Below are 13,791 nucleotides of genomic sequence, written 5' to 3'. Positions count from 1 at the left end.
CATAGTTTATTAATAAATATTTGCATCTTTTTATTTTATTTAAGCAGCTCTTTCGAAATGCAATCTATTGTAATATGCATAAATGTGAGAATTCAATCACATTTATGCAGTTAAGCTATTTAAACAAATTGGATTTATTAATAATTATATAAACCTGGTTATAAACACATTCAGTTTATTAGTACTATTACAGAATTTCAATTTATGTGTGACTGACAAATATGCATCACCTTAAGTGTATTAGGTTTGTTAATGCTAAACCTGTATAATCCTAATTTTATATGCAATTCAAATACATACAGTAAATCTTACATTTAGGCTTAAATATAGTGTCCCTATTGACTAAGATAAGGGGAACTATCACTAGTCGTATTCATTCAAGTGAACTTGGTTTTCAGCCGATAATCTCAAAATGGCCAAATATCGGCCGATATATCAGTTTATGGCTAATATCAACCTATTCTGCATAAAAAGAAACAGAGATGAGCGCATGCATCTTAATCTGTGATATGCTTCCACCTAGTGGAGGAGGATAAATCAAGAACTGTGTTTAAGATGTGTATAAATCATCAGACATACAGGACGCACCCTGCACAGACAGCAGAAGCAGTGTGTAGTGTATACTGATCACACAGCTGTCCTTACAGGGTTTCCACACACTGAAATGATCAGTAATGATCAGAAAGTCACTCGGAGCAGTGTTGTGTAGTGTCTGAGGATCCACTAAGACTCACAGCTTGGAAAGTCCAATAAATAAGAGCAGTCAAAACGCGCTGTGGTGTTTAGTACTTGTGATTAAATGTTATGTTTACATCATTCACATGCCATATTTATACAGTAGCTGGCACCCGGGACGCTGCTTTGGTTATAAGTGAGCCTCACGATGAAGCCGTCTTCAGCACAGTCCGGTCAGTCCTAGGTCGAGAGAGGAAGGGTCGGTTCTTGTGCTCGCATCCTGAGACAGAATAGCTGCTCATTGTCCAGTCCATCGCTCCTGCAGCAAACACACAGGCCGGTTCACAGCCAGCATCAAGGCTTGTGCTTGAAATGAGCCTCAACTGCAGAGAGAAACCGAATGCAGTCAGTCGATGCCGATGCGTTTCTTTGTATTGTTTCAGTGTGTTTATGTACCTGCGTACTCCTGCGGCATCATGGGGCGGTTGACGACTCTCTGAAAGGCTGCAATCCAGTCCTTCTGCTCTGCCTCGGTTTCACAAGCAAACAGGAACTTCCTGTCCGGCGTTCCAATGGTGATCCCGTACTTCCAGTGGTATCCCTGGATGGAGGCCGGAAGTCCAGAGACCACGGTGTACCTGTTCTCCTTACTGCCGATGAACACCTCGCCACGTGCGTATGCATCCTATCACAGGGAAAATAATACAATGCAATGCAATGCAATCTAATGTAATGCAATGCAATAAGATTCAATGCAATAAAATGTAATGTAATGTAATGTAATATAACAATTAAAAAATAAAAATAAATATATATTTATAAAAATATATTAGTTTGTATTTAATTATGTTGCATATGTATATAATAAATATACTACTACATTCGACATTACTAATATAGTAGTAAAATATAATGTAATAATATTTAAATTAATATTGTTATTGTTGTTTATTCAAATTGTATTATTTTTAATAATTTTTTATGTTAAATGTAGTATTACATGTCACATACTAATATAAAATAATCTAATAAAATAAATCAGTCATTTATATTGTATTATATTATCAATCTAATCTAATACAATATAAAAAACGTAAATGATAGAATATTATCTTTTACAAAAATTATATTTAATAGTACTACGTGTAACATTAACTAATAAATAACTAAATAATATATATCATGTAATGTAATAAAATATAATAAAAAATGTATTAAATAAATATATTTATACAGATATTTAAAAATTTTCCTTATATTATATTTTATAAATATATATTTTATGTAGTACAAAATATAATATAATATAATATAATATAATATAATATAATATAATATAATATAATATAATATAATATAATATAATAAACCATTAAAAAATAAATATATATTTATAAAATATTAGATTATATTTCATTATGTTGCATGAGTATATAATAAATATACTACTACATTTAACATACTAATGTAGTAAAATATAATAATATTTAAAATAATTTTTATTAAAAAATTTTACTATATTTTATTATTTTTTATGTTAAATGTAGTGCTACATGTCACCTACTAATATAAAATAATCAAATAAAATTAATAAATAATTGATAATGTATTATATTACATTATATTATCGATCTAATCTAATACAATATAAAAGACAAATAAATGATAGAATATTACATTTGACTAGAATTGTATTTAATAGTACTTCATGTAACATTAATTAATATATAACTAAATAATATTTAATGTAATGTAATATAATAAAATATACTAAAAAATTAATTAAATAAATATATTCCTACAGACATTTATTCTCATATTTTATTTTATAAATATATATTTTATGTAGTAAAAAATCTAGAAAATAAATATACATTTTATTTTAAAATTGTATTATATTTCATTATAATATATGTTAAATGTAGTACTACATGTTAGATAATATTTATATTATTAACATAATCAAAAAAGTTAAAAAATAATTATAGGATATAACATTTTATTTAAAAAAATGATATTGAAAATTATTTAAAACATTAATATGATCAGATTTTAGTAGTTAACATATAGAATAATATACTAATGTAGTACTATATTTAACATGTACTATTATAATAAAAAGAAAAATAAATGGCTGTATATTCTAATAAAATACCATATAACAATTGACATTTTGGAAATTGAATGCAACAAGAAAAAAAAAGACTAAATATCAACTTGTGCTCACCAAGGGATCTTTAAAGTACATCAGTCTCCTATCATCCATGGTAAACCATCTTTTCTTAAAGCCCTCTGTGTGCTAAAAGAGAGAGGACTCCAGCTTGAATCAATGTGAAGAACGGCATTAGGACGAGATGATGTCCAGTCAGCAGGTCACTATCATCCCTGAGGACTTGACTTTGTGATGATGACCAGCTGACTGGAAATTATCTGCCTTATTACCAAATAAACACAGAAAAGCATATGAATCATTGATTTCACTTCAAAGGATTTATCGTGCATGAAGAAAACTCGCATGATTTGATGGACTTCATCTCTTTTCTGAATGTTTGCTGAAACAGACACACACCCTTGGGCCTGTTTTCTCCATGAAGCCCTCCTTCATGAAGTTCCTGGTCAGTCTGGGCACCAGCTACATCATAACCAAGCACAGACAACAAGAAAACATATCAATAATACAGCACCGTTTGGATGCTCTTTAAACATGCACGGATATTACAAATGTTCATAATGAATCCTTTATTCTATATCAGCTTTAACAAATTTATAAGATGCATTACTAGGCACAATTAATGCATTAAAAATAATTTGATAATGCATTATAGATAAAGGCTTCAAGTCAAGTTTACCATAGTTTACAATAGTTATCCGTATTAAAATTGTTAAAAGTATGCTTTAAAACAATTATAAAGCTTTAAAAATCAGTCAAAAGTTTTTAAAGAAGTCTCTTCTGCTCACCCAGGCTACATTTATTTAATAATAAATAAAAACAATAAAAAATGTTAAATATTATTACAATTTAAAGCTGTTTTCTATGTGAATTATCGTTTATCTGAAATAGAAATCTTTTGCAACATTATACATTTCTTTATCATCGCTTTTGATCAATTTAAAGCATTCTTGCTAAATGAAAGTATTATTTTTTATAATTTATTTCCCAAAAAATAAAAATTATACTGACTCCAAGCTTTTGAATGGTAGAGTGTATAATGTTACAAAAGCTTTTACTTTCAGATAAATGCTGATCTTTGGATGTTTTTAATCATCAAAGAATCCCCCCAAAATGTTTTGAATATAAATAATAATCAGAAATGTTTCTCGAGCAGTAAATCATCATATTTTCATGATTTCTGAAGATCATGTGACACTGAAGACTGGAGGAATGATGCTGAAAATACAGCGGAGCATCACAGAAATAAATTACACTTTAACACAGATTCACACAGAAAACAGCTGATTTACATTAGAATAATATTTCACAATATTACTGTTTTGCTGTATTTCTGATATAAAAAAGTAAGCTTGGTGAGCAGAAGAGATGTCTTTTAAAAAACATTAAAAATCTTACTATTCAAAAACTTTTGACTGCTAGTGTATTCTCTGAAAATGTTTTTTTGATTCTCTGCTGTTTAACTAAATTTCATTAGTTTTTTACAAGATTAACATGCAGTAGAAGAAAATGTTCACAATAACTCATAACTGATTTTTATGTGTGAGTTGCTGGAAGAAATGTGATTCACATACGTCCTCATCATTAGCTCCAGGAAATGCCACCTTCTGGTAATGAAAGCGGGCTGCTCGGATCGCAGTGAACCAGTCCACCATTTCCTGCACACACACACACACACTGAGGTTTTGCAGTGTTTCTCTGTGGCCAGCAGAGGTTGCTTCATGATGCAATAACTTCAGTTTGACCTCCACACATGAAAATATCTCTCCATCTCTTCTGAGCGCCAAAGCAGTGTTGATCCTTCAGTAGATCAAGCTCTCACTCTTCCTCTTTATATCTCGAGATGTGATTAGTGTCAGGTTCTGAGGAATGATAAATGCTCGTCTGCATGATGAAGCGCAGCGTGTGGTGAAAGAGGAAGATTGTTTTTAGAGCTCAAACCCCTGATGTTCGTGGTGGAAGTGTTATATTGACCAACACAGCAGAACATCATCTACTCCAGCACACACACAACACATGAGCCGAACACACTCATCTGCAGCTAGCAGACACAGTTTACACACATCTGACTACAGCAGGACAGTATTACAGTTTTTTTTTTTCGATTGCTAAACATCAGTGAGCACAACTGGAGCTATGTGTGCAAAACTCTAACTACAGTCTGCACTACCAACAGTCACCTGAGCTAAACAGTTCACATCACCTGCAAAACTCATTCCAACCAACACAACTCTTAACACATGGCTCAAAACAGACTCAGCGCAGCCAAACACTACACACGACCCTCACGGATATAACACACACCGTCACTCAGAACACACCGAGAGGAGAAACACCACACACACCCCTCACTGAGATAACACACACCATCACTCAGAACACACCGAGAGGAGAAACACCACACACAACCCTCACTGAGATAACACACACCGTCACTCGGAACACACCGAGAGGAGAAACACCACACACAACCCTCACTGAGATAACACACACCGTCACTCAGAACACACCGAGAGGAGAAACACCACACACACCCCTCACTGAGATAACACACACCGTCACTCGGAACACACCGAGAGGAGAAACACCACACACAACCCTCACTGAGATAACACACACCGTCACTCAGAACACACCGAGAGGAGAAACAACACACACAACTCTCACTGAGATAACACACACCGTCACTCAGAACACACCGAGAGGAGAAACACCACACACACCCCTCACTGAGATAACACACACCGTCACTCAGAACACACTGAGAGGAGAAACACCACACACAACCCTCACTGAGATAACACACACCGTCACTCGGAACACACCGAGAGGAGAAACACCACACACGACTCTCGCTGAGATAACACACACCGTCACTCAGAACACACCGAGAGGAGAAACACTACACACAACCCTCGCTGAGATAACACACACCGTAACTCAGAACACACCGAGAGGAGAAACACCACACACGACTCTCGCTGAGATAACACACACCGTCACTCAGAACACACCGAGAGGAGAAACACCACACACACCCCTCACTGAGATAACACACACCGTCACTCAGAACACACCGAGAGGAGAAACACCACACACACTCCTCACTGAGATAACACACACCGTCACTCGGAACACACCGAGAGGAGAAACACCACACACGACTCTCGCTGAGATAACACACACCGTCACTCAGAACACACCGAGAGGAGAAACACTACACACGACCCTCACTGAGATAACACACACCGTAACACAGAACACACCGAGAGGAGAAACACCACACACGACTCTCGCTGAGATAACACACACCGTCACTCAGAACACACCGAGAGGAGAAACACTACACACAACCCTCGCTGAGAGAACACACACCGTAACTCAGAACACACCGAGAGGAGAAACACCACACACGACTCTCGCTGAGATAACACACACCGTCACTCAGAACACACCGAGAGGAGAAACACCACACACACCCCTCACTGAGATAACACACACCGTCACTCGGAACACACCGAGAGGAGAAACACCACACACGACTCTCGCTGAGATAACACACACCGTCACTCAGAACACACCGAGAGGAGAAACACCACACACACCCCTCACTGAGATAACACACACCGTCACTCAGAACACACCGAGAGGAGAAACACCACACACACCCCTCACTGAGATAACACACACCGTCACTCGGAACACACCGAGAGGAGAAACACCACACACACGCCTCACTGAGATAACACACACCGTCACTCAGAACACACCGAGAGGAGAAACACCACACACGACCCTCACTGAGATAACACACACCGTCACTCAGAACACACCGAGAGGAGAAACACTACACACGACCCTCACTGAGATAACACAAACCGTCACTCAGAACACACCGAGAGGAGAAACACCACACACAACCCTCGCTGAGATAACACACACCGTAACTCAGAACACACCGAGAGGAGAAACACCACACACACCCCTCACTGAGATAACACACACCGTCACTCGGAACACACCGAGAGGAGAAACACCACACACGACTCTCGCTGAGATAACACACACCGTCACTCAGAACACACCGAGAGGAGAAACACCACACACACCCCTCACTGAGATAACACACACCGTCACTCGGAACACACCGAGAGGAGAAACACCACACACGACTCTCGCTGAGATAACACACACCGTCACTCAGAACACACCGAGAGGAGAAACACCACACACACCCCTCACTGAGATAACACACACCGTCACTCAGAACACACCGAGAGGAGAAACACTACACACGACCCTCACTGAGATAACACACACCGTAACTCAGAACACACCGAGAGGAGAAACACCACACACGACTCTCGCTGAGATAACACACACCGTCATTCAGAACACACCGAGAGGAGAAACACTACACACAACCCTCGCTGAGAGAACACACACCGTCACTCGGAACACACCCTTCACTGAGATAACACACACCGTCACTCGGAACACACCGAGAGGAGAAACACCACACACACCCTTCACTGAGATAACACACACCGTCACTCGGAACACACTGAGAGGAGAAACACCACACACACCCCTCGCTTAGATAACACACACCGTCACTCGGAACACACCGAGAGGAGAAACACCACACACAACCGTCACTGAGATAACACACACCGTCACTCAGAACACACTGAGAGGAGAAACACCACACACAACCCTCACTGAGATAACACACACCGTCACTCAGAACACACCGAGAGGAGAAACACCACACACAACCCTCACTGAGATAACACACACCGTCACTCAGAACACACTGAGAGGAGAAACACCACACACAACCCTCACTGAGATAACACACACCGTCACTCAGAACACACCGAGAGGAGAAACACCACACACACCTCTCGCTGAGATAACACACACCGTCACTCAGAACACACCGAGAGGAGAAACACCACACACACCCCTCGCTGAGATAACACACACCGTCACTCGGAACACACCGAGAGGAGAAACACCACACACAACCCTCGCTGAGATAACACACACCGTCACTTAGAACACACCGAGAGGAGAAACACCACACACAACCCTCACTGAGATAACACACAACCCTCGTTCAGAACACACCGAGAGGAGAAACACCACACACAACCCTCACTGAGATAACACACACCGTCACTCAGAACACACTGAGAGGAGAAACACCACACACACCCCTCGCTGAGATAACACGCACCGTCACTCAGAACACACCGAGAGGAGAAACACCACACACAACCCTCGCTGAGATAACACACACCGTCACTCAGAACACACCGAGAGGAGAAACACCACACACAACCCTCACTGAGATAACACACACCGTCACTCAGAACACACTGAGAGGAGAAACACCACACACAACCCTCGCTGAGATAACACACACCGTCACTCAGAACACACCGAGAAAAGAAACACTACACACAACCCTCACTGAGATAACACACACCGTCACTCAGAACACACCGAGAGGAGAAACACCACACACAACCCTCACTGAGATAACAAACACCGTCACTCAGAACACACCGAGAGGAGAAACACCACACACAACCCTCACTGAGATAACAAACACCGTCACTCAGAACACACAGAGAGGAGAAACACCACACACAACCCTCACTGAGATAACAAACACCGTCACTCAGGACACGTCGAGAGGAGAAACACTACACACAACCCTCGCTGAGATAACACACACCGTCACTCAGAACACACCGAGAGGAGAAACACTACACACAACCCTCACTGAGATAACACACACCGTCACTCAGAACACACCGAGAGGAGAAACACTACACATGACCCTCACTGAGATAACACACACCGTCACTCGGAACACACAGAGAGGAGAAACACTACACACGACCCTCGCTGAGATAACACACACCGTCACTCGGAACTCACCGAGAGGAGAAACACTACACACGACCCTCGCTGAGATAACACACACCGTCACTCAGAACACACCGAGAGGAGAAACACTACACACGACCCTCGCTGAGATAACACACACCGTCACTCAGAACACACCGAGAGGAGAAACACTACACACGACCCTCGCTGAGATAACACACACCGTCACTCGGAACTCACCGAGAGGAGAAACACTACACACGACCCTCGCTGAGATAACACACACCGTCACTCAGAACACACCGAGAGGAGAAACACTACACACGACCCTCGCTGAGATAACACACACCGTCACTCAGAACACACCGAGAGGAGAAACACTACACACGACCCTCGCTGAGATAACACACACCGTCACTCAGAACACACCGAGAGGAGAAACACTACACACGACCCTCACTGAGATAACACACACCGTCACTCGGAACACACAGAGAGGAGAAACACTACACACAACCCTCGCTCAGAACACACCGAGAGGAGAAACACCACACACAACCCTCGCTCAGAACACACCGAGAGGAGAAACACCACACACAACCCTCGCTGAGATAACACACACCGTCACTCTGAACACACCGAGAGGAGAAACACCACACACACCCCTCACTGAGATAACACACACCGTCACTCAGAACACACCGAGAGGAGAAACACTACACACGACCCTCGCTGAGATAACACACACCGTCACTCAGAACACACCGAGAGGAGAAACACCACACACAACCCTCGCTGAGATAACACACACCGTCACTCAGAACACACCGAGAGGAATAACACCACACACACCCCTCACTGAGATAACACACCCCGTCACTCAGAACACACCGAGAAGGAGAAACACCACACACACCTCTCGCTGAGATAACACACACCGTCACTCAGAACACACCGAGAGGAGAAACACCACACACAACCCTCACTGAGATAACACACACCGTCACTCGGAACACACCGGGAGGAGAAACACCACACACAACCGTCACTGAGATAACACACACCGTCACTCAGAACACACTGAGAGGAGAAACACCACACACAACCCTCACTGAGATAACACACACCGTCACTCAGAACACACCGAGAGGAGAAACACCACACACAACCCTCACTGAGATAACACACACCGTCACTCAGAACACACCGAGAGGAGAAACACCACACACAACCCTCACTGAGATAACACACACCGTCACTCAGAACACACTGAGAGGAGAAACACCACACACAACCCTCGCTGAGATAACACACACCGTCACTCAGAACACACCGAGAAAAGAAACACTACACACAACCCTCACTGAGATAACACACACCGTCACTCAGAACACACCGAGAGGAGAAACACCACACACAACCCTCACTGAGATAACAAACACCGTCACTCAGAACACACCGAGAGGAGAAACACCACACACAACCCTCACTGAGATAACAAACACCGTCACTCAGAACACACAGAGAGGAGAAACACCACACACAACCCTCACTGAGATAACAAACACCGTCACTCAGGACACGTCGAGAGGAGAAACACTACACACAACCCTCGCTGAGATAACACACACCGTCACTCAGAACACACCGAGAGGAGAAACACTACACACGACCCTCACTGAGATAACACACACCGTCACTCGGAACACACCGAGAGGAGAAACACTACACACGACCCTCACTGAGATAACACACACCGTCACTCGGAACACACAGAGAGGAGAAACACTACACACGACCCTCGCTGAGATAACACACACCGTCACTCGGAACTCACCGAGAGGAGAAACACTACACACGACCCTCGCTGAGATAACACACACCGTCACTCAGAACACACCGAGAGGAGAAACACTACACACGACCCTCGCTGAGATAACACACACCGTCACTCAGAACACACCGAGAGGAGAAACACTACACACGACCCTCGCTGAGATAACACACACCGTCACTCGGAACTCACCGAGAGGAGAAACACTACACACGACCCTCGCTGAGATAACACACACCGTCACTCAGAACACACCGAGAGGAGAAACACTACACACGACCCTCGCTGAGATAACACACACCGTCACTCAGAACACACCGAGAGGAGAAACACTACACACGACCCTCGCTGAGATAACACACACCGTCACTCAGAACACACCGAGAGGAGAAACACTACACACGACCCTCACTGAGATAACACACACCGTCACTCGGAACACACAGAGAGGAGAAACACTACACACAACCCTCGCTCAGAACACACCGAGAGGAGAAACACCACACACAACCCTCGCTCAGAACACACCGAGAGGAGAAACACCACACACAACCCTCGCTGAGATAACACACACCGTCACTCTGAACACACCGAGAGGAGAAACACCACACACACCCCTCACTGAGATAACACACACCGTCACTCAGAACACACCGAGAGGAGAAACACTACACACGACCCTCGCTGAGATAACACACACCGTCACTCAGAACACACCGAGAGGAGAAACACCACACACAACCCTCGCTGAGATAACACACACCGTCACTCAGAACACACCGAGAGGAATAACACCACACACACCCCTCACTGAGATAACACACCCCGTCACTCAGAACACACCGAGAAGGAGAAACACCACACACAACCCTCACTGAGATAACACACACCGTCACTCAGAACACACCGAGAGGAGAAACACCACACACAACCCTCACTGAGATAACACACACCGTCACTCGGAACACACCGAGAGGAGAAACACCACACACAACCCTCACTGAGATAACACACACCGTCACTCAGAACACACCGAGAAGAGAAACACTACACACGACCCTCACTGAGATAACACACACCGTCACTCAGAACACACCGAGAGGAAAAACACCACACACGACCCTCGCTGAGATAACACACACTCTCACTCAGAACACATCGAGAGGAGAAACACCACACACGACCCTCGCTGAGATAACACACACCGTCACTCAGAACACACCGAGAAGGAGAAACACCACTCACAACCCTCACTGAGATAACACACACCGTCACTCGGAACACACCGAGAGGAGAAACACCACACACAACCCTCACTGAGATAACACACACCGTCACTCAGAACACACCGAGAGGAGAAACACCACACACAACCCTCACTGAGATAACACACACCATCACTCAGAACACACCGAGAGGAGAAACACTACACACGACCCTCACTGAGATAACACACACCGTCACTCAGAACACACCGAGAGGAGAAACACCACACACAACCCTCACTGAGATAACACACACTCTCACTCGGAACACACCGAGAGGAGAAACACCACACACAACCCTCGCTGAGATAACACACACCGTCACTCGGAATACACCGAGAGGAGAAACACTACACACGACACTCGCTGAGATAACACACACCGTCACTCAGAACACACTGAGAGGAGAAACACCACACACGACCCTCACTGAGATAACACACACCGTCACTCGGAATACACAGAGAGGAGAAACACTACACACGACCCTCGCTGAGATAACACACACCGTCACTCGGAACACACCGAGAGGAGAAACACCACACACAACCCTCGCTGAGATAACACACACCGTCACTCGGAACACACCGAGAGGAGAAACACCACACACAACCCTCGCTCAGAACACTCTCACTCAGAACACACCGAGAGGAGAAACACCACACACAACCCTCGCTGAGATAACACACACCGTCACTCGGAACACACCGAGAGGAGAAACACCACACACACGCCTCACTGAGATAACACACACCGTCACTCGGAACACACCGAGAGGAGAAACACCACACACACGCCTCACTGAGATAACACACACCGTCACTCGGAACACACCGAGAGGAGAAACACCACACACGACCCTCGCTGAGATAACACACACCATCACTCGGAACACACCGAGAGGAGAAACACCACACACACGCCTCGCTGAGATAACACACACAGTCACTCGGAACACACCGAGAGGAGAAACACCACACACAACCCTCACTGAGATAACACACACCGTCACTCGGAACACACCGAGAGGAGAAACACCACACACGACCCTCGCTGAGATAACACACACCGTCACTCAGAACACACCGAGAGGAGAAACACCACACACGATCCTCGCTGAGATAACACACACCGTCACTCAGAACACAAAAGTGAGAATATACTCTCTTTACAGTTTGAACAATTTCAGTGACTTCATACAAAGTCATATTTTCTTCAAAGAAAAGAGTGACATTCTTTCACATGATTTATTTACATTTTTAGAACATAATTCTTTAAGGTAAATGAAAATTAGCAGTTTGAAGGAATGAATGACTGAATTCTTTATTTCGAACATAAACATAAAACAAGTAATAAAAAAAATAATAAAAAGACAAACAAACCAAACAATTAATGATAATAATATGAAACCAACATGTCCGAAAAGGACATGCTTCAATAGTCTGCAGTAATTTTTCAGAATTACAGTAATGAGAAAAAAGGTAGAAACTAAAAGTACAAACTGTAATTCGAACAAATAATTTTCAGGGCTAATCCTGAAATAACAATCAGCAGTGTTTGAAATCTCTTTGTTTTGAATGTGTGCTTCACAGTTTTGACAGCAGTGTGTTAGCATTTGAACAAAGTGCTGTAAATCCACAGTGTTGTGCAGGTTGTGGTTAAAGTCGTGGGATAAGTGTGTAGAGTTTGGAAAACTGTGTTCAAGCAATGAAAAACGAACTGTGGAGTTTGGTCCACATGAGCTGCTGTGCAGACTGTAGTTAGAGTTTTGCACATGTGACTCCAGTTGTACCCACTGTCGTTTAGCAATCGAAAACAAATGTAATAAGCATTGGGGAAAAGCAATGATATTTTAGTATTATTGATATACTATTATTTTAGATACATTTTTATGTTTCCATTTTCATTGTAACATTTTGGTAATTGTGTTGTGTGTGTTTGTCATT

General features: G+C 42.7%; 1 protein-coding gene across 1 annotated transcript in view; it reads right to left on the bottom strand.

Moving 5' to 3' along the window:
• Window positions 1–1,005: 1,005 nt before the first annotated feature.
• The window catches only part of LOC132120899 (arf-GAP with dual PH domain-containing protein 1-like), a 24,767-nt gene continuing 11,981 nt past the window's right edge, over window positions 1,006–13,791 (bottom strand). The window contains exons 7-11 of the mRNA XM_059530120.1: window positions 4,420–4,503; window positions 3,245–3,307; window positions 2,903–2,974; window positions 1,132–1,360; window positions 1,006–1,058 (exon numbers count right to left, since the gene is read on the bottom strand). Of these exons, the coding sequence (XP_059386103.1) occupies window positions 1,030–1,058; window positions 1,132–1,360; window positions 2,903–2,974; window positions 3,245–3,307; window positions 4,420–4,503 (477 nt within the window). The 3' untranslated portion in view covers window positions 1,006–1,029. The remainder of the gene's footprint in view (window positions 1,059–1,131; window positions 1,361–2,902; window positions 2,975–3,244; window positions 3,308–4,419; window positions 4,504–13,791) is intronic.

The sequence above is a fragment of the Carassius carassius genome, chromosome 39 (genome assembly GCF_963082965.1).
Source record: "Carassius carassius chromosome 39, fCarCar2.1, whole genome shotgun sequence".
In the NCBI taxonomy this organism is placed as follows: Eukaryota; Metazoa; Chordata; class Actinopteri; order Cypriniformes; family Cyprinidae; genus Carassius; species Carassius carassius.
Note: the sequence above shows the minus strand (reverse complement) of the source record. Positions and strands in the feature narration are given on the sequence as shown.